Source organism: Gorilla gorilla, chromosome 6 (genome assembly GCF_029281585.2).
Source record: "Gorilla gorilla gorilla isolate KB3781 chromosome 6, NHGRI_mGorGor1-v2.1_pri, whole genome shotgun sequence".
NCBI classification, from domain to species: domain Eukaryota; kingdom Metazoa; phylum Chordata; class Mammalia; order Primates; family Hominidae; genus Gorilla; species Gorilla gorilla.
Genome location: NC_073230.2, coordinates 64,822,667 through 64,845,552, shown reverse-complemented (window position 1 = coordinate 64,845,552; position 22,886 = coordinate 64,822,667). Strand labels below are relative to the sequence as shown.

Here is a 22,886-nt window from a genome sequence, read left to right as displayed (position 1 = left end):
TTGCCATAAATCAATGTGTTTTTTAATGGATTTTTTTTGAGATAGTCTTTTTTTTTTTTTTTTTGATACGGTCGCTCTGTTGCCCAGGCTGGAGTGCAATGGTGCAATCGCAGTTCGCTGCAACCTCTGACTCCCGGGTTCAAGCGATTCCCCTGCCTCAGCCTCCCGAGTAGCTGGGATTACAAGCATATGCCACCACACCTGGCTAATTTTTTTGTATTTGTAGTAGAGATGGCATTTCACTATGTTGGCCAGGCTGGTCTTGAACTCCTGACCCCAGTGATCCACCTGCCTCGGCCTCCGAGAGTGCTGGGATTTCAGACATGAGCCACCGCGCCCAGCTGGATCTTCAAATATATTCTATTAATTATATGAATCTATCTTTGATAATAATTTATATCAAAAAGTATAAATTGTTTTTAAAGACTTTTGTGTATTTGGTATTCTGTGCACATTTATATTGTTTTTTAAAATCTTTTTTTAGAGACAGGGTCTCACTCTGCCACTCAGGCTGGAGTGAGGTGGATCAATCAAAGCTCACTGTTACCTCAAACTCCTGTGCTCAAGCAATTCCACCACCTCAGCCTCCCAAGTAGGTGGGACTATGCGCATGCACTACCATATCCAGCTAATTTTATTTTTTTTATCATTGTAGACACAGTACCTTCCTATGTTGCCCAGGCTCTTTTTCAACTACAGGCCTCAAGCAGTCCTCCAACCTCAGCCTCCCAAAGCCGCCAAGCCCAGCTTATCTATATTTGTTTTTGGGAAGAACTTGTCAATTTCCACTAGAACTAGTTAAAAATTTGAAGAGATTTTATTGAATCTGTAGATCTGTGAGATATTATAATCTTAAAAATGGTAATTGATTATTTAATGTATGTTAATGTATTCAGTTCTATGATTTTTCTGAATTAAGAAATCGAGTGTAATACATTTGTACTTTTTAAAACTTTGTTAATATTTCTGTTTATTGCTATTATAAATGATTTTTTCTTTATTTCATTTTCATTGATTTATTTCATCTATAACTGCAACTTAATTTTGTTTTCTGATCTTTCATTTTGTGACATTAATTAACTTTATAGTTTTAGGGATATTTTATTGAACCCCTTATATATTTTTATATAGAAAATTATATCATCTGCCAAAAAAGACAGTTTTGTTATTTTTCAATCTGGAGAATTTTTTTCATTTTTGTCATATATTTTGTTGTATAATAACTCGTGTTGTGAGTTAGAAAGTATAAATTTCTTTTCAATTTTTGAAAGTTTTTTTAAACAATTGATATTATTTATTAAATGTTCATTGAATTTGACACATAAGATATCAGGCTGTAAACTTTTCTTTGTGGAAATATTTTTAATTAATACTTTACTTGTTACATGATTATATATACATATATTCATATCTACTTTCTTTTTTATTTTTAATTGTTACAGATACATAATAGTTGTATATCTTTATGTAATACATGTGATAGTCTGATACAAGTGTATAATATGTAATAATCAAATCAGGGGAATTAGAATATGCATCACCTAAAACATACTTCATTTATTTTTTTTACAGACATTCTCTGGGAAGCATATATTGTTTCTTAATTTTACTTTCATAATTTGTGACTACCAATTTATTCATATTTTGTGGCATTCTATGTGTAATAAACGTTTAGGTAAGTAACATAAAAAATAGAAATAATAATATAGATTAAGTCTTTTGTCCAATAAATAACCCAAAGATTGCTTTGTTGTAAGATGAAGAACATAACTGTATTTTTATCCTTAATGCTTATACTTATTATTTGAGGCAATAAAAATCTCAATCAAATCCAAATTAGTAAAACTGACATGTAACTTTGGCTTTTATCAAGAGGGCAGATTGAATTGGCCCCATGAATTTCATAAAAATTTTTTAAAGACAGGATTAATAATAATTTTAATTATTATTAAAATTAATAATAATAAATGCAAAACAAGATTGTATTTGAATGATAATATGGAAAAGATAATTTGATAAATTACAGAGGTTACTACTTAGCATAGATGAATATATAAAGAAACTAATATATGTAATTTATCTTTAATAAAGATGAAAATTCCGCCATTTTCAACAACATTGATGAACCATGAAGACATTATGTTAAGTGAAATAAGTCAGATACAGAAAGACAAGTACTGCATGATTTCACATTTATGTGAAATCTTTAAAAACTCAAACTCATAGAAACAAGAATAATGATTACTATAGGCTAGGATGTGGGAGGAAATGACAAGGTATCAGTCTAAAGATACATACTTACAGCTATAAGATAAATAAATGCTGAGAATGCAACATACAGACTGGTGACTATAGTTAATAATACTGTATACTTAAAATTTTTTCAAAATCAAATCTCAAGTAATCTTATCACTCATATCCACTCACACACAGACACACAAAGTAACTATGTAAAGTGATAAACATGTTAACTAGCTTAACCGAGGTAATTAAAAAATATATAAACATGTCTCAAAACATCATATTCCACATCCTAAATATATATACTTTTAGTCTGTCAATTATACCTCAATAAATGTAAAAAAAAGTTAAAGGTAATTAACAAGTACTATCTAGCCACGGGTAAACTCCACTTAAAACCTTTTTCAACATCTTCTGGATTAAATAAAAAATCTAAATCCAACTACATTTTTGATATCAGGGAAGTGCTGTGAGAAATAATAGTAATTCTAGAAAAAAATCTGAATTAAGGTAAATAACCCATATTAGCTTTCTATGATATAAAACAGTAATTCTGGCTATATATTCATTGGAGTGTTTCTGAAATTTGTGCATAATACATATACAATACATACATAATAGTAAAAAGTAATCACACTTCACAAGTTACTACAATATGATGTATTGGGAAGGAGGTCTTCTACATCAAGAGACTTGAGATTTCACACGAGATGACGTTTTATGTCAGACTATGCCACATTTTACTAATGTATGCAACTGTTGCTATTTATGCTTTTCAGGAAAATAATATATATTTTTAAACATTTAATACAGACAATTAAAATTGTCAAGAAGTTAAAACAATCCATATTATGCTAAATATAGTTGAAGAAAAATATAAATTCCCAGGACGAGAAGTAAATGAAGGGAATAATCCCAGTGGAGTAGTCAACCTAAGAAGCACGTGCTCTATTCAGACAGGACTAATCACAAGAACGTCAGATTCATGTGGGTTGTTCAACTTCCAACAAGGCACATGGAATCAGCGAAGAAATATACAGACTGGTGACATTCCAAGTATGATATCTTCCATATGTGAAAACTAAGTTATGCATTATGTTGCACACAATTAGATAAACCACCAAGATGAAGGGTCAAAAGAAATTATATGGTACATAAACATCAGATATTTAGCTTATGTTTAAATATTTGTCAATACAATGAAAAACAGCCAAAGTAATGGGCAAAGAAAAAAAAACTAAGCTTCTCAAGTCATATCTGAAAAAATAAGCAAATTGAAAGTAAGCTATTACAAATGTGGTGAAACAGTGTAATGTACAACATATGGGTTACATATTAAAATACACTGAGCTGACGAGAGGCCAATAAAATCGAATACTAAGCAAAATTGATATAGTTACATATTTTACAGAAGACAAGTCAATAGAGAATGAAATTATTCATATATGAAGATAGGATTGAGAAGAAATGAACATCTAATTCCTTTACTAGACTATATAAACAAAAAAAATTTAAAGAACTGGTGATTAGATAGTTTCTAAAACTGAAAATCTTTAAATCCTTTGAAAGTTTACAAGTGTAATGTGTCAAAAAGAGATGAAAAAAATCTTAAGTGAAGTAATAGTTTGGCTAGCATGATTAGCACTGCAATAAACACCCTCTTTGACATACTGCTTTTATTTCCTTTTGAAATACATTGATTGAAATTGCCAGTATTGAAACTGCTGAATCACAGGGTAGTTCTATTTTTAAGTTTTAGAAGAATCTCCATACTGTTTTTGCTAAAACAGGATAATAACCTGCCATTTGCAGCAACATGGATGTACCTGGAGGATATTATGTTAATTAAAATATGCCAATCATAGAAAGACAAACATCACATGATATCATTTTTATGTAAAATTTAAAGCTGATCTCACAGAAGCAGAGTAAAATGGTGGTTACCAGAGGCTGGAAATGATGTGGAGAGGAAGGGATGAGAACAGGTTTGCCAATGAATGCAACGTTACCATTTAACAGAAAGAATAGGCTGGGCGAGGTGGCTCACACCTATAATCCTAGCACTTTGGGAGGCCAAGGCAGGTGGATCACCTGAGGCCAGGAGTTCGAGACCAGCCTGGCCAACATGGTGAAACCCCATCTCTACTAAAAATACAAAAATTAGCTGGTCATGGTGGCAAATGCCTGTAATCCCAGCTACATGGAAGGCTGTGAGACAAGAATTGCTTGAACCCAGGAGGCGGAGGTTGCCGTGAGTCGAGATTGCACAACTGCACTCCAGCCTCAGTAACAAGGCGAGACTCTGTCTCAAAAATAAATAAATAAATAAATTTTTGTGTTATATTACACAGTAGCGTGACTATAACTAATAATATATTATTACATGGGTTAAGTTAGCTAGAAGAGAGAATTTTGTGTGTTATCAGCACAGAGAAATAACAAATGTTGAAAACAAGGGATATGTTAATTATTCTAGTTATATCATTATACAATGAATAAATGCACTGGAATATCACACTGTATCTGTAAATGTGTACAATTATATGTCAATTTTAAATAAAATAAACCTTAATTTTAAAAAGGTCAAACTTCATAACACCAACATGAAAAAAAAAGCTCATAAAAGCAGTGAGAGCAAAATGTCTCACCTTTGTATAAAACCAGAAAACAGAAAAAAAGTTAATAAAATACTAAAATAAAAGTTTCTACATGGCATAGAAAACCAACAGAGTGAAAAGACAAACTACAGGCCAGGCGTGGTGGCTCACACCTGTAACCCCAGCACTTCGGGAGTCCAAGGCGGGCAGACTACTTGAAGTCAGGAGTTCGTGACTAGTCTGGCCACCATGGTGAAACCCCGTCTCTACTAAAAATATAAAAAATTAGCCGGACATGGTGGCAGGCGCCTGTAATCCCAGCTACTCCAGAGGCCGAGGCAGGAGAATCGCTTGAGCCCGCCCGGGAGGCAGAGGTTGCAGTGAGCTGAGATCGTGCCACTGCACTCCAGCATGGGCAACAAGAACAAGACTCTGTCTCAAAAAAAAAAAAAAAAAAAAAAAAAAAGAGAAGAAAAGAAAAAAGACAAACTACAGAATGGGAGAAAACATGTGCAAACGATAAGGGGTTAATATCCAAAATATGTAAGGGGCTCGAATAACTCAACAGCAGAAATAAAAATCATAATCACCCAGTTTTAAGATGAGCAAAAACCTGAATAGATATTTCTCAAAACAAGATATATATATAGTCGACAGGTGTATGAAAAAATGCTCAATATCACTAGACATCAGGAAAATGTAAATTAATAGAGTTGTTAAATTAGCATGGTCATAAAAAAGACAAAAGATAACAAGTGTTGGTAATATGTGGAGAAAAGGAAACCCTCATGCACTGTTGGTTTGAATGCAGATTAATACAGCCATTACGTAAAAAAGTAGAGGTTTCCCAAACTAAAAATAAAACTACTGTATGAACCAGCAATTCCACTACTGGGAGTATATACAAAGGAAATAAAACCAGTATGTTAAAGAGATATCTTCACTCCCATATTTATCACAGCACTAATGACAATAGCCAAGATATGGAATAATCATAGTGTCCATCGAGGGACAAATAGATAAAGAAAACATGGCATAGAAACCCAAATGAAATGCTATTTATCTACATAAATAATGAAATCCTGCCATTGAAAACAACATATATGGGCTGGGCATGGTAGCTCACGCCTATAATCCCAACACTTTGGGAGGCTGAGGTGGGCAGATCACCTGAGGTCAGGAGTTCGAGACCAGCCTGGCCAACATGGTGAAACCCCGTCTCTACTAAAAATACAAAAATTCGCCAGGTGTGGTGGCAGGAACCTGTAATCCCAGCTACTTAGGAGGCTGAGGCAGGTGAATCACTTGAACTCGGGAGGCGGAGGTTGCAGTGAGCAGAAGTCACATCTTTGTACTCCTGACTGGGCAACAAGAATGAAACTCCATCTCAAAAAAAAAAAAAAGAAAAAAAAATTAGTGTTTCCTGTATAAAGGTAAAATTAAGAAGTGAGAGACATGCTTGGGGAATATTAAATCATGGGGGAAACTGAACTGAGGACACCGAACTGAGGACACCATGTAGTTCTTAGCACCAGGAAATTTTAAAAATATTGAGATAGGCTGGGCATAGTGGTTCACACCTGTAATTCCAGCAGTTTGGGAGGCCGAGGTGGGCTGATCACTTGAGGTCAGGAGTTCAAGACCAGCCTAGCAAACATGGCGAAACCCTGTCTTTACTAAAAATACCAAAAAAAAAAAAAAGAAAAAAAGAAAAGCTGAGCATGGTGGCACATGCCTGTAGTCCCAGCTACTCGAGAGGTTGAAGCAGGAGAATTGCTTGAACCCGGGAGGCGGAGGCCGTAAGGAGCCGAGATCACACCACTGCACTCTAGCCTGGATGACAGAGTGAGACTCCATCTCAATAAAACCAAAAATTAGATATTACAAAAGTGCAATTCCACATGTTTTATTTAAATCAGATAGCAAATTTTGTTTTTGAATAATTTAATTGATGATGACAGAATAAATATCACCAACTTGTTAAAAATGGATGGCACTTCCAATGAACCTTTGGCAGAATACTGATGATTCTTTTATCAGATCTGATTAGCACCATAGGACTGACAGTGGCATAGGCATTGACCATAAACTTGTGGACACTGTAGATGACAGGACTGAATACCCATAACAACATTGTGGAGGATGAGACAATTAAGTCCAATGAGTACATAACCAGAAAGAAACTCACCAGCAGCAAGATGGTCTTGGTGGCCCTTTTCTCTGGGGAGGTTCTTAATAAAAAGCTAGTGCTGTGAAGGTGCTGGGAGCACCTCTGATGCCTGGACAAGAGAATCACCATGTAGGCACTTGAGAGCAGCATGATTCCTACAAGAAAGACATCTCTGGATAACGACAGAGTAACAAACAACCTTCTGATGATGACATTTATTGGGGAAAGTGAGCAGTATTTATTGACATTCAGGATTATCTGGGTCACATTGGAAAAACCTACAATGTAACTTATCATGTCACTGTTGAAAGACAAATTGAGGGACCAAAAAAAGAGTAAACCCAGGATATTGTATTTTGTGATTTTATGTTTAAATCTCACCAACCAGGAAGTGCTGGGGCTAATGGTGATGGCCTGAAGCATGCTCAGGAGAGAGGTGTTGCAGATAGAGAGGACCCTCATTATCTTGTATGTGTAGAACACAGCCTTACATCTGAAGTTATTCTGAAATTTCAGTGATTCAAACACGTCTGGAGACAATAACTCTGCTGCAATGACTAGCATCACTATGTGGGCAAAGGCCAAGTAACAGATGATCAGGTCATGGTTTTTAGGCTTGTGATCCTTAAAGAATGTGAAAATGTGCCAGAGAAGAAGAAAGATGTTGGCTGAGATTCCAATGCCAGCTTGAAAATAAAAGGCCTTTTTGAAAGATAACATGTGAAATGTGTGTTCATCCTAATGACATAGAAGAAACGTTTTGAAGACCTGAAAAAAATAGATCTGTGTCATCAATGTTCTTTTGTCAGCGTTCAAAATGATTACCATTATCATTATTTTTATTTTACTCTCATTTTCTTGATTAACCCCATCTTATATAAATTCTTGATAATGTGTCTCCTGTACTATTTTCTAAACCAAATAAATGTATACATATATAATGATTATGAATCTCTATATATAATAAATACGTTTTCAATTTTGCCTGTCTAAGGTGCATACTATCTATGTTCCTCATGTACCTTGGCATTCATCTGAATAATCATATCCTTATTCTATGTTCTCTCATTTAATATTTAGCACTTCAATTGGGCATATAAAATGAATAGTATTTGTACAGTTGAATTGAATTAAATGTATGTTAATGTGAAAAGACTCACTACAACAATTAAAAATACATTCATTTGAGTCTTTCTCACGATCTATCATTTGATACAATTTATTCATCATCACTCTTCCATGATTTTTGACCCTTGTGATTTTACTGGACTCACCATGATAAATACATGATATTTCATCAGTATAATAGCAATTTTCATCCTGTCTGCACCCTTATATTCTCTTTGTCATGAATTGTAATGTGTAATGTGATATCTTGGAATTCAAATGTCAATATCCTTATAGGGACTGGGGGACATTATTCTGCTTAATCAAACCCTAATTTACTACATATAATATAGAAATGGTTCTGGCTATCTCAGTTTAGTTCACACCCCAGAGATTTATTATGTGATCTCTCTTTTCTCAGAACACATTTTTTAATATTTTCCTCTCAGGTACCAACAAAATAAACACACCCTTTTTTTTTTTTTTTTTTTGAGACAGAGTCTTACTCTGTCACCCAGGCTGGAGTGCAGTGGCATGATCTCTCCTCACTGCAAACTCTACCCCCTGGGTTCAAGTGATTCTCCTGCCTTAGCCTCCCAAGTGGTGCTCACCACTACACCAGATAATTTTTGTATTTTAGTAGAGAAGATTTCACCATGTTGACCAGGCTGGTCTCAAACTTCTGACCTCCTAAAGTGCTAGGATGACAGGCGTGGGCCATGGAGCAGCCACCGAGCCTGGCCACTACTTTTAATTACTTTGTTTCACCATAAAGTTGCATCAGAATGTCACATGTTGGTCTTCTTCCTGAGATTTCACTTAATACAGAGATACTCTACCATGCCTAGAAAAATACTTAAGTCTTAGTCTGAGTATTCAATAAGAATACTAAGTCTTCGGTTAGACTTAGTATTCAGTAAGATAAAAAATACTTCAATAAGATCTTCAATAAGATCAAAATACTTAGTCTTCAATGAGAAAGATAATTCTGCTCAAGTTTTCTTGGGATAACTTCAATAATATAACACCTTGTAAAATTTTGCAGAACAATTTTGCAGTAACCATTTCATGTTACTTGGCCAAGATTCAGAAGTCATTTATCATTTTACTTTAATCCAGGGCTAAGAACAATTTAGCTTCCTGACATTAAAAAAGTGAAACACCATTAAATTCACTTGGATTTGTTTTAAATGAAAGTGTGTCTGATTCCAGGTCACTTATCATTATACAATTCCATAAATAAAAATATATGAGATGATGCAAAAATATTGACATTGAGAATCCTTAGTTAATAATAAAAAATTAGTGACTGAGAAAAAGTTGCTCTAAAACCACCAGATATGTTTGATTTTATAAAGGAAACATCTAGCTGATTAAATGGTTATTACTCTTTCTACAAAACATTAATAAGTAAATGCATTTATCTTAGAAACAATGAAAGATTTCCACCAGCACACATCTACACCATCAGCGCAGTTCAGTTCTCCTGTCAAGTTAACATCAGAAAAAAAAAAAAAAGAAGTAATTTTAAATTAAAGGCTTAATGGTATCCAAATTTTAAGGATCACATTTTAGTACTAGAAAAATATATTTGAACATGAGACAATAATATATGTATAATGAGTTATTAACTATATATCTGTATAGTTTTATTAATATAACCCACATATTATGAACCACACACCAAAATAAGATATAGGACAAATAGATTAAATAACATAGATAAGAATTTTAATACTTTATTTTTTCACCCTAAAAAACATCCAGCTTATGCTCTCTAATTCATTCTCCTTACTCTGTAAATAGCCTAAACACACTGAAACAGAATAATCTTCTGCTTGATCAGATGGTGTATTTTCCCACTGAGGCTCTTGAGAGCATTGATGCTGATCCCAGACGAGATCAGCAATCTTGGTTGTCACAATCTTGGTTGTCATAAATTAGAGGACACAGATAGAGTATGATTGAATTGATTATATCTTCAAAAATTTTTCTCACCTGCCAGAGCTAAACAATTGTTAATTGCCTTTAACATATTGCAGAAGTCATTTTTAATTCAAATATTAAATTCAGCTGTACTCTATATTGTTATTTGATAAGTCTGGCAACTACACCATAGAAGAATTATGGAATTTGCATTAATATGATGCCAAAGTAGGTGAAACAAAATAGGGGAAAAATTCATAGATGCTACTTTTAGGTTGTTCAGAGTGCAAAGAAAAATTTTGTTCCATGTGACCCATTAAAAATTTCAAAATCTAAATGTACAGCTTAGCTCTCGGCATTAGAAGTGACAACCTAAGGCTGCTGGGGCTGAGGGTGAAGCTCCTGAGCACTCTCCGTAAACACATAATGCAGCTCAAGTTTATTCTCATTATACTGCCTTTCACTTTAGTGTATTTCAATATTCTTAAGTCCCAAAGCGTAAAAACAATAATGTATAATAGGGGAATAACACACCATTATACTGACCAGGAATGAAAATCTGATCATAAAAAACAGAAGCTTAGATCAGACATCTGAACCAAAGATAAAGGGTATATAAAAGGAAAAAGCCACTTAACAGGAATCCAAAAGCTGTTTTGCATATGATGGATATGTTATTTGTAGAAAAAGAAGTTTGATAAAATAACTTCCTCATCTTTATTATAAAATATAGTTGTTTAGTATTGTTATTTTATTAATAATATTATTTGAATAGTGATGTTTGCACTGTCCCTTGTGTAGTTTTAAAATATAATCTATATAAATCTAAAATGTTTTTATTATATTAATAAAAAATGTCATTTTTATCATACATTTTACAACATTCATTGAGCAGCCTTGTTGGACCTAAAAAATTTAGGTGCCAGGGAGAAGGGCTTTGTTGTTAAGTGGCAATAAATGGCAAACTGAAAAATACAGCCGGCAAATTTAGAAAAGAAAAAATGTTTCCACCAAGATTAGGCCTGTTAAAAGAAGTTTTATAAAATACACAAAGGCTAAAATAATAAATATGGTAAGTATCAGATGCATTGAATGATTGTAATGCATCTGCCACTCTTTGGAAGTTGAAATTAGTGTAGACTGCAGCTAGAAGCACAATGCTTGCTGACACGGGTATTTATAATTTTAAGACATTTAATTCCCAGCTAGCTCGAAGGAAAAAATAAGTAGGAAAGTTATTACTTTAAATGTAGGCAATAGAAAAATACTGGAGGTTCTTGATCACAAATTCTACACTACCAATTTGGAAAAAGCCTAAAATCCTTTTGGAAGAGTACTTCTTTCTGATTATTTCAACTGAGGAGATATCAGCTAAGTGTAATGCTCATTTTTTTTTTTAATTTGAAAGGTCTTGTACAATCATGCCACTGTGCATCACAGTATAGATAAGAGTCTTACCAAATGTGTCAAATATTGAAATTGGAGGAATATTTCCAAGTTGAAAATTGCAATTTGGAAAACCGCATCTTCTATTCATCATGTACACTTACTATGAGCAGTTGAGGTCCTTCCTCCCTAAATACATAAAATGCAGATATTTGAAGCACTTAGAAATGCTGTTTTTTTCCTAATGTTCAGAGACATAGTGATTTTGTGCTATTATATTTTCTTGAGGGCTTCGTGCCCTTTGAGCCACAATTAGACAACCATTATTATTATCTTTTTCTTTTCTGACTTCTCCTTACTCCTTTCTTTTATATGTTAAAAATCGCAGAACTAGAAAACATTATTTCCTAATAAAGTTAGACAAAATTAACATGTATTTTAACAGCAAAATTAAAATTTACTGGCCACACTCATGAATGCATTTTTAACATGTAAATTGTAAATTTGAAACTTACAGAAAAACTGTAAGAATGCAAAACTTGGACAATTTTTTATAATAAGGAGATGCTATTTTCTTCAAATTTCGAAGTTTATTATTCTCTCATTATTTAAAATGTTACCCAAACTTATAGAACATTTTATAAGTTTTAGCTTATTAATAAAATAACTTATTATATTAGCTATTTATATTAATAAAATATAATACACTAAAGCTGAATTTGTTTTACAAATTTGTAATTATGCTTAGTATTACAAGCTTTTAAATGTGTAATGTAGTGATTAACTCTACAAAATGTGATAAAAGACAAAAGGAGATATTTGTTTACAGTTTCATGGTAACCAGAACCAAATCCTGTATGTGCAATAACCACACCACAATGAAACAAAATAATTTTATGGTCATTCACTGAAAGCTAATTAATGTAAAATATTAAGTAGTAATCAAGCTTTGAGATGACTCTAAACATTATAATATATTTAAGTGTTTTCAAATTTAAAAGAACAAAGAAGTATGACTAAATTCTTATGAATTAGTTCAGGTTTCTTGTGTTTCAAAATATAAAATTTTACCTAGGTATATACAGTAAGTTAAACTGAGAAAAAGCTAGTATAATAACAAAATACAATTACAATTCAAATACAATATTAAAAAATTGTCAAAGTATAAGATCGATATATTATGGCCTCAGTATTCATAAAGTTGCTTTTTTCATTTGGAATCACCTATTGTACTTAGATATGATTCACTGAGACATGACTGAAATTAGGAAAAGACAATGATCCTAGCTCTTCACTGAGAAAGTTCTGCCTCATCCCACCACTCACCTGAGTCTTGAGCTTTCACTGTTAATAATGCTGACAAACAGACAGTCACCCAGCTGAGTCTTTGGAGTGAGTCCATGTTTGTAAGATGAAGCTCACAATATGTGGTTATAAGGCAGCAATGCCATCAGCCCATCCCCTCAAGGCCTATAATTTTCATGTCAAATATAAAGATAGTACAAGCTCTGGTTTTGTGATTTTAAGAAAGGGAACCACCAAGGGAAAATGAAACTTTTTGATTCCTAGAAAATACATTAGAAACAGCTGTGCTCCAACTTTTCCATGTGTAAGCTTATTTCCCCAGGTATACTCAGCCAAGTGGGTTGTACGGTGTCTGTTCTTATAAACAAAACAGTGATCTCCCAATTACTCAGCCTTCAAAATTAGTAAAACACAATGTCAGATTTTCCACTGCATTAATACTGGTTCAAGTAATTCATGGCTGCCCTCACTAATGTTCCCTACTAATCTCTGATTTTCACGGTAAGAAGTAGACCAAAATCACCTTTGTGAGAATCAGAAAAATGCCACCTCTATCAGACCTAAATGGGCAAAGTGCTCCATTTTCCTGAGGACACAGTTCTGAGTCAGGGCACTAGACATGGGAGCAAAATGTAGGCTGCTTTATACCTCTCACTACTTTGTCCAGGTACATTTATAGAGTATAGAAATGCACATCTATTTCAAGCAATGAGTGTTTGGATACAAACTGTCCATGCCAAGAGATTTTTTTTTTAGATATGAAGTATCAAAGGGTTATTCTACCACCCTGACCCTCAGGTTTCTTTGTGGCTTCCACTCACAGGAGTGCTTTACACACTCAGTAGTAGAGCACACATTTTATAGCAAAGGCCATTTTTTTTTTTTTGGCTTCTGTGACACCCATCAAATACGATTCTATTAAAACTAAAGTTAACATTAATCATAATTATCACTGCCTACTTGCTTTCTTAGTCTAACAGTGTATGTTAAATTGTTGTATGTTAAAATAGTGACTTCTATTTCAATAAATCTGTGGATCTTAGCACAGTGCAGGCACTCAGCCTCTTTAGTTTCAGCATGGCTGCGCTCTCATGAAACATCTTTAATTCTCTAAAAAGCATGCCCTTCATTTGGCCTAAGTCAGAACCAAACAACTCACAGATTTCTGTTGTCCATAGTTTAATTCCTTCTGGCGTCTGCATCCCAGTCCAACATATCATCATCTGCCATAAATATAATTTTATTTTCAATTCAATTTAAAAACAATTTCATTTCCATTTTCTAGACCACAGTTTAGTTGCCCTTTCTAAGACTTTCAACTCCATTTAAATCTTTGTGTTTACTCATCGAAGAAAAACTGTCAAGAAGTAATTATCTAAATGGGAAAGCTATCAATAAAAAATAAAGGCAACATAAGGCCTTTCCAGGTAAACAAAAACTGAGTTGATTTCAACTAGACAAAAATACAAAAATTAGCTGGGTGCGGTGGCGGGCGTCTGTAGTCCCGGCTACTCAGGAGGCGGAGGCAGGAGAATCGCTTGAATCCGGGAAGTGGAGATTGCAGTGAGCTGAGATTGCGCCACTGCACTCCAGCCGGGGAGACAGAGGGAGACTCCATTTCAAAAAAAGAAAGAAAGAAAGAAAGAAGAAAGAACGAAAGAGGGAAGGAAGGAAGGAAGGAAGGAAGGAGGGAGGGAGGCAGGGAGGGAGGGAGGGAGATCTAGCAGGGGAGGGGAGGGGAGGAGAGGGAAGGAGGGACGGAGGGAGGGAGGGAAGGAAGGAAGGAAGGAATCAAATAACCAAAGAGAATAATTTGAATCTACATGAAATGACAAGAGCACCAGTAAAGATAATCATGTCTTTATAAAAGACATCATGCATACATTTTTAAATTTCTTATATTATTTTAAAAAATGAATGCATAACAATATAAATAAAAATGTATTGTTGGACCAAGTACAAATACGTGTAATATACTCAAAAATAATGGAACAAACGGGTGAGTGATAACATGTTTTGCAGTAAAAATTAGCTGAATATTCTGGAACAACTGAGAAAATTCAGAAGTGGGAAATAAAAAGATTGATATCAAACGATTTGTAGCTATATCTTTGCTCTTTTTTTTCTCATCTTGTTTTTATTTTTATGTTTTTGTTTGTTTGTTTGTTTTTGAGATGGAATTTCGCTCTTGTTGCCTGGGCTGGAGTGTAATGGCATGATCTCCGCTCACCGCAACTTCTGCCTCCCGGGTTCAAGCGATTCTCCTGCTTCAGCCTCCCAAGTAGCTGGAATTACAGGCATGTGCCACCATGCCCAGCTAATTTTGTTTTTTTTTAGTACAGACGGGGTTTCTCCATGTTGGTTAGGCTGGTCTTGAACTACTGACCTCAGGTGATCCGCCTGCCTCAGCCTCCTAAAGTACTGGGATTACAGGCGTGAGCCACCGCACCCGGTCATTTCTTATATTATTTAAAAAAAGAATGCATAACAATATAAATAAAAATATATTGTTGGGCCAATTACAAATACGTGTAATATACTCACCAATAACTGAACAAAACAGGTGAATGATAACATGTTTTGCAATAAAAATTAGCTGAATATTCTGGAACAACTGAGAAAATTCAGAAATGGGAAATAAAAAGGTTAATATCAATCGATTTGTAGCTATATCTTTGCTCTTTTTTCTTTTCTCATCTTATTTTTAAAAATAAAATTATATAAAATAAGTGTAAAATATTGTTTATAGTATATATAGATATAAGTCTAAAATTTATGTCACAAAATAAGCAGAAATAGAAATACATAGAACTAACATTTGTGTAACTTATCAGTATTGTTATTATAAATGTAAAACAGATTCTGATGAAGATGTATATCAGAAGCCCTCAAAGAGCAAGAGATAGCTCCAAATATATATTAAAAATTATTTTTAAAATTGCAATATTACATAAAAATGCTTTCTTAATGCAAAAGAAGGCAAAATAGAAAAAGAAATAAAATACACATGATATGTAGAAAAAAATACAGAAAAAATAAATCCAACTATATAAATAATACTAAATATAATAAGATTATTAAATAAGAAAAACAGATTATTAGACAGAATATAAAAATATGATACAAATATATGCTGTCTACAGCACAATTGCTTTGGATCCGAATAAACAAATTGTGTAGAAGTGAAAGAATAGAAGTTTGCAAAGAGCAGCTATAATAAAGTTGTAGTTGCAATTACACAATTAAAAAAGAATTTAGGCCGGGCGCGGTGGCTCACGCCTGTAATCCCAGCACTTTGGGAGGCCAAGGCAGGCAGATCACCTGAGGTCAGGAGTTCGAGACCAGCCTGACTAACATGGAGAAACCCCGTCTCTACTAAAAATACAAAATTAGCCGGGGGTGGTGGTGCATACCTGTAATCCCAGCTACTTGGGAAGCTGAGGCAGGACAACTGCTTGAATCGGGGAGGCAAAGGTTGCAGTGAGCCGAGATTGCACCATTGCACTCCAGCCTGGGCAACAAGAGTGAAACTTCATCTCAAAAAAAAAAAAAGAGAATTTAACACAAACAAAAAGAAAAACACACGCTTAGGTGTAAAGTGAGACGTTCAATATTGACCAAAAAAGTCAATTTCTTAGGAAGATGTAACAACCATAAACCAATATGCAAATAAGAAAAGAGAAAGAAAATACATGAGGCAAAGACTGACAAAAATAAAGCAAGCAAGAGATAATCGAAAAATAACAGAGATTTAAATACTTCACTCTCAATAATGAATTAAAAAACAGTCAAGAGGTAAAAGAGTAAATAGACTTGAAGAAAACAAAACCACTGAGCTCTAGCAGACAGGTACTGTCTGTTCCACCTAACAGGAATAGGCTAGGCATTTTTAGTAAGTGCACATGGAATGTTCTTTGGAATAAACTATACTCTAGGTGATTAAATACACAATAAAATTAAAAGAATTGTGTAAATGCAAAGAATTTTCTTTGACTGCAACAGAATAAAATTAAAAATTAATGACATTAGGAAATTTCGGTAAGTGACAGTTACGTGAAAATTAAGCAATGAAATTCTAAATAACCAATGTGTCAAATAAAAACTTAAGAATTGGAAAATATTTCACGTGAATAAAAATGTTTACTCAACACAACAAAGCACGCAAAATACAGAAAATTTATAGCAGTCAGTTTCTTCATGAAAAAAAGGATTACAAATCAATAACCTTGGGCAAAGGAATTTCTTTGGGACAAAAAGTAATCATACTGAAATGCCTAACAGGAAAGAATGGAGAGTCAATGCTTTGGGAATAAAATCTTTGAGAATTGTCCAGATAGTTAAGACAATCTAGCAGGCAATGTACAGGATTAGGGCCAGGTGCTGGCTCAGAAAAGACCTAGAAAGACCCTAATTTCTGATGTCTTATTTGATCTTCAATCTCTGGACAAGCAGAAAATAAAGGGAAAGGCCAAGTTGAAAACATTCTGATAAAGTGGGAAAGCTATTCTACAAGAGACACACAGAACACAGCTTCAGGAACTTGGAATTTTTTGCATTGGTAAACTTACTTATTTAAGTTAGTGAGTTATCCTATAACTGACACATAATTTCATTTTTTTTTTTTCTTGAGACGGAGTCTTGTTCTGTCTCCAGGCTGGAGTGCAGTGGTATGATCGTGGCTCACTGCAACCTCTGCCTCGTGCATTCAAGCAATTCTCCTGCCTCAGCCTCCGGAGTAGCTGGGACTACAGGCACGTGCAACTATGCCCAGCTAATTTTTGTTTTTTTAGTAGAGACAGGGTTTCACCATGTTGGCCAGGATGGTCTCGATCTCCTGACCTCGTAATCTGCCCGCCTCGGCCTCTCAAAGTGCTGGGATTACATGCGTGAGCCACCATGTCAGGCCCTAATTTCTCTCTCTCTTTTTTTTTTTTAAATGGAGCCTCACTCTATCGCCCAGGCTGGAGTGCAGTGGCCGGATCTCCGGTCACTGCAAGCTCCGCCCCCGGGGTTCCTGCCGTTCTCCTGCCTCAGCCTCCAGAGTAGCTGGGACTACAGGCACCCGCCACCACGCCCGGCTAATTTTTTTGTATTTTTGGTAGAGACGGGGTTTCACGGTGTTCACCAGGATGGTCTCGATCTCCTGACCTCGTGATCCGCTCGCCTCGGGCTCCCAAAGTGCTGGGATTACAGGCGTGAGACACCATGCCTGGCCCCTAATTTCAAATATTTATAGGGTATAGTGTAATGTTTTAAAACATATATATGTATGTTGTGTTATAAAAATTAGGATAATTAGCATGTTCATCATCTCAAGCCATTATCATTTCTTTAGAGTGATAACTTTCAAGTTACTATTTTCTAGCTATTGTAAAATATATGTTGTTGTTATACCATAATTGTTAGTCACCCAACTGTGTAATAGAACACCAGAACTTATTTCTTCTGTCTTATTTCTTCTATCTAACTGTAACTTTGCACCCAGTGAATGACCTGCCTTAATCTTTTTCTTCCTAGACCCTTCCCCAGACTCTGGTAGCCACCAGTCTATGCTTAACTTCTGCAAGATCAGCTTTCCTATATTCCACTTATTAGTGAGCTCATGCAACATTTGTCTTTCAGTCTATGGTTTATTTCATTGAACATTATATTATCTAGGTTCACACATATTGCCACAAATGACAGTGTTTTGTTCCTTTCTGTAGTCAAATGGTATTCCATTGTGTATGTATGCCACATTTTCTTTATCTATTTATTTACTGATGAACACGTTTTGATTTCATCTCTTGGCTGCAGTGAATAGAGCTGAAATAAACATCATAGTGCAAACATCTTTTTGACATACTGATTTTAATTACTTTGGCTGTGTACCAGTAGTCAATAATGAACCATATGTTAGCTCTATTTTTAACTTTTTGAGAACTCACCATACTATCTTTTATAGTGATTATACTAAGCTGCATCCCCACCAACAGTGTCAAAGAGTTTTCCTCTCACTACATCCTCATATGTATTTGTTATATTTTCTCTTCTTGATACTAACCTTGTTACTAGGGTGGGATGGTATCTCGTAGCTTCAATTTTCATTTCCCTTACAGTTAGTAATGTTGAGCATTTTGTTATAAACCTGCCAGTCATTTGTACACTTTTTTTTTGGAAAACTGCCTATTAAGGTATTTTGTCATTTTTAAATCGGATTATTTGTTTTGTTGTGTTGTTTGTTTGCTTGCTGGTTAGTTGTTTGAATCCTTTATATACTCAGGATATTTGTATAGTTTGCAAATGTTTGTTCCCACTCTGTAACTTGTCTCTTCACTATGTTGATTGTTTTGTTTGCTTTGCACCTTTTTAGTTTGATATAATCTATTTACTTGTATTTTCTTGTGTTGCCTATGCTCTGAGGTCCTATGCAAAAACTCCATTTAAAGACCAATGTCGTAGAGAATTCCCCATGTTTTCTTCAAGTAGTATTATAGTTTTGGGTTCTATACTTAAGTTCTTAATGCATTTAAGTGAATTTTTGAATATAGTAAGAAATAAGGATCTGGTTTTGTTAGCCTGCATGTAGATATACAGTTTTTTTCAACATCATTTATTGAAGAGACTATTTTTCTCCAATGTGTGTTCTTGTCACCTTTGTCAAAAAATCATCTGTCTTTTTAGTGTGGATTTATTTCTGGGTTCTCTAATCTGTCCCACTGGTCTAAGTGTCTGTTGTTATTGCCAGTACCATGTTGTTTTTGTTACCATAGATTTGTAGTATGTCTTGAAGTCATGTGATGCGATATGTCCAGCTTTGTGTGTGTTCTCTCTCAAGATTACTTTGGCTATTTTTGGCATTTTTTTGGTTTCATTTGAATTTTATTATTTTTTTCTATTTCTGTGAAGAATTTCATAGACATTTTGATGAAAATAGTCATACATATGTAGATCATTTTGGAAAGTGCAAACATATTTATTATTCTTCAAATATGAAGGCAGAATATCCTTTTTTGGTATCTTTAATTTTATCATCAGTGTTTTATATTACTGTTTATATTACTGTTAATGGAAAAAACTGCAATTACTTTTGCACCAACCTAATAATTATTGTAGATCTCTTACACTTCCTTGGTTACATTTATTCATAGATACTTTATTTTATTCTTTAGCAATTATATGATTGCTTTCTTAATTTCTTTTTCAGATACTTTGTTATTGACATATAGGAATGATACTTATTTTGTATGTTGATTTTGTATCCTGCCACTTTACTAAGTTAATGTATTAGTTCTAACAGTTTCTTAATGGAATCAAGATTTTCTATATACATAATCATGTCATCAGTGAACAAAAACAACTTCACTTTCTTTTTACCAATTTAGATGTCCCTTTTTTCTTTCTCTTGCATAGTTGCTCTGGCTGGGACTTCCAGTACTATCTTGGAAAAAAATGGTAGAAGTGGGCTTACTTGCTTTGTTACATATCTTGGGGAAGGGCTTTTAATTTTCCCCCATTTAGTATGATGTTAGCTATTGGTTTTTCATATGTGGCTTTTTATTTTGTGGAGGTATGTTCCCCCGATATCTAAATTGTAGAGAGTTTTTATCTACAGAACTCTTTATGAATGATGCTAAATTTTACTGAATACATGTTTTTGGATATGTTGAAATGACTATACAGTTTTTGACTTTGATTATGTTGTGATGAGTCTTGTTTATTGATATGACTATATTGAACCATTTTTGCGTCTTTGGGATAAACTCCTCTTGCTCATGGTAAATAATCTTTTTAAGATGTTGTTGAGTTCAAATTCCTGACATTTTTTCATGTATTTTTGCATCTGTGTTCATGAGCGATATTGGTCTGTAGTTTTACTTTTCGTTGTGATTTTGGTATCATGGTAATACTGGCCTTGTAGAATGAGTTTGCAGTAATTTCCTCCTCTTTCATATTTTGTAGAGATTTGAGAAGTATTGGTATTAATTCTTCTTTAAATGTTTTCAGACTTTAACAGTAAAGCCATTAGTCCCTGGGCTTTTCTTTGAGAGGAGAGTCTTTATTTCCAATTTGACCTTGTTACTAATTATTTGTCTTCTTATATTTGCTATTTTTTCATGATTTAATCTTGGTAGGTTGCATGTTTCCACAGATTTATCTATTTTTTTCCCAGTTTTTCATTTTATTGACATGCAGTTGATCTTAACAGTCTCTTGTGATCCTTTCTATGTCTGTGGTAGCAGTTGTGATTTCTCCCTTTTTATTTCTACTTTTATTTATTTGACTCTTCTTTGTTACTTTCTTAGTCTACTAGGAAGTGTTGAGTTTATTATTTCAAAAAACCAACTTCATCATTCATATTTTCTATTTTTAATTCTTTTTTATTTATTTTTACTGTGATTTTTGTTATTTCTTCCCTTCTACTTTTCAACATTTGTTTCTTCTTGTTTTGCTGGTTCTTTGAGATGTAATATTAGGTTGTTTATTTGAAATATCTCTTCTTTTTCATGTAGGTGTTTATTGTTATAAGCTTTTCTTTTATAATTGCTTTTGCTGTATCTCGAATTTTTTTGATATGTGTTATTTTCATTTTCAATTGTCTCAAGAAACTTACCACTTTTCAATTTTCTCACTTACCTACTCATTGTTCTAGAGCATGTCATTTAATTTCTATAAATTTGTGTAGATTTCACCACCCCTTCTGTTATTCATTTTTAGTTTTCTTACATTTTGGTCAGAAAATATAGTTAATAAAATTTCAATCTTTATAAATTTATTAAGACCTTTATTGTGACTTAACATATGGTCTATCCTAAAGAATATCCATGTCCTGCCAGAAAATTTTATATTTTGCTGATGCTGGAGGAAATGCTCGGTAAATGTCCCTTAGGTACATTTGGCATAGAGTGCAGTTTAACTCTATTTTTGTGTTGAAATTTCCTATTATTATTGTATTATAGTTAATTTCTCCCTCTAAGCCTATTAATATTTATTTAGATATTTTGATGCCTCCGTGTTTAGTACATATTTATTTACAATTGTTACAAACTCTTGTAGTATTGACCTCTTTATTATTTTATAATGGCATTTTACCATTCTGATTTAAAGTCAATTTTATCTAATATAACTCTTGCTCTTTCTGGGTTTTCACTTCATGGTATACCCTTTTCCATCACTTTATTTTAAGTCTATATGTTTTTGTAGATTGACATTTTTGTAGACAGCATATATTTGGTCTTTTTTAAATCCATTCAGCCATGCTTCATTTGTTTACTTGAATAGTGTAATCCATTTACATTCAAGGTTATTATTTATAGGTAATTGTTTTCTACTACCATTTTGTTACTTCTTTTCTGGTTGTTTTGTAAATCTTTTTTTTCTTTCTTCCTCTCTTACTGTCTTCCTTTGTGGTTAAGTGATTTTCTCTAGTAGCGTGTTATGATTTTATCCTATGTCTTTTAATGTATCTATTATAGATTTTTGTTTTGCAGATAACATAATGACTGCTTAACAAAAACTTCTATGGTTATAACATGTTCTAAACTAATAACAATTTAACTTTAATTACAAATACAAGTAATATAAAACTCTCTACACTTTAACACCATCCCCCTGACACTCTTACTTTTTGATATTTTAAATTACATCTTCTTATATTACCTATCTCTTAACCAATTGTCATAATTCTCGTGGCTAGAACTTGTCTTGTGGCTAGAACTTGTGGCTAGAATATGTCCATATTTATAATATAAGCAGTTTACCCACCACAATTATGATATTATTCAGAGTTTTTCTATATTCCTATTAATACTTCTACCTGTGAGTTTTATAACTTTAGGTGTTTCTTTCTGACATGTCAGTGTCCATTCCTTTTAGATTAAAGAATTGTCCTTAGCATTTTCTGTAAGACACATCTGGTGTCAAGAAATTCCTTCAGCTTTCATTTGCCTGGGAAAGTCTTTATTTATTTTTTGTGTTTGAAGGCTAGCTTTGGTGGGTACAGTATTCTCTTTTTTATTTTTGAGACAGAATGTCTCTCTGTCATCTAGGATAAAGTGCAGCAGCAAGATCACAGGTAATTGCAGCATTGAATTCTTGGTCCCAAGTGATCCTTCCACCTCAGCCTTCCAAGTACCTGGGACTACATAGTTGTTTTAAATTATTCATAAAGCGAG

At 33.7% G+C, this 22,886-nt stretch overlaps 1 protein-coding gene across 1 annotated transcript; it reads right to left on the bottom strand.

The window, feature by feature from the left end:
- Positions 1-6,807: 6,807 nt before the first annotated feature.
- LOC101141519 (vomeronasal type-1 receptor 48-like) lies at positions 6,808-7,771 on the bottom strand. Its single transcript, XM_055392501.2, has one exon. The coding sequence runs from the start codon at positions 7,726-7,728 to the stop codon at positions 6,808-6,810; it is 921 nt and encodes a 306-aa protein (XP_055248476.1). The 5' UTR covers positions 7,729-7,771.
- Between the last annotated feature and the right edge of the window lie 15,115 nt (positions 7,772-22,886).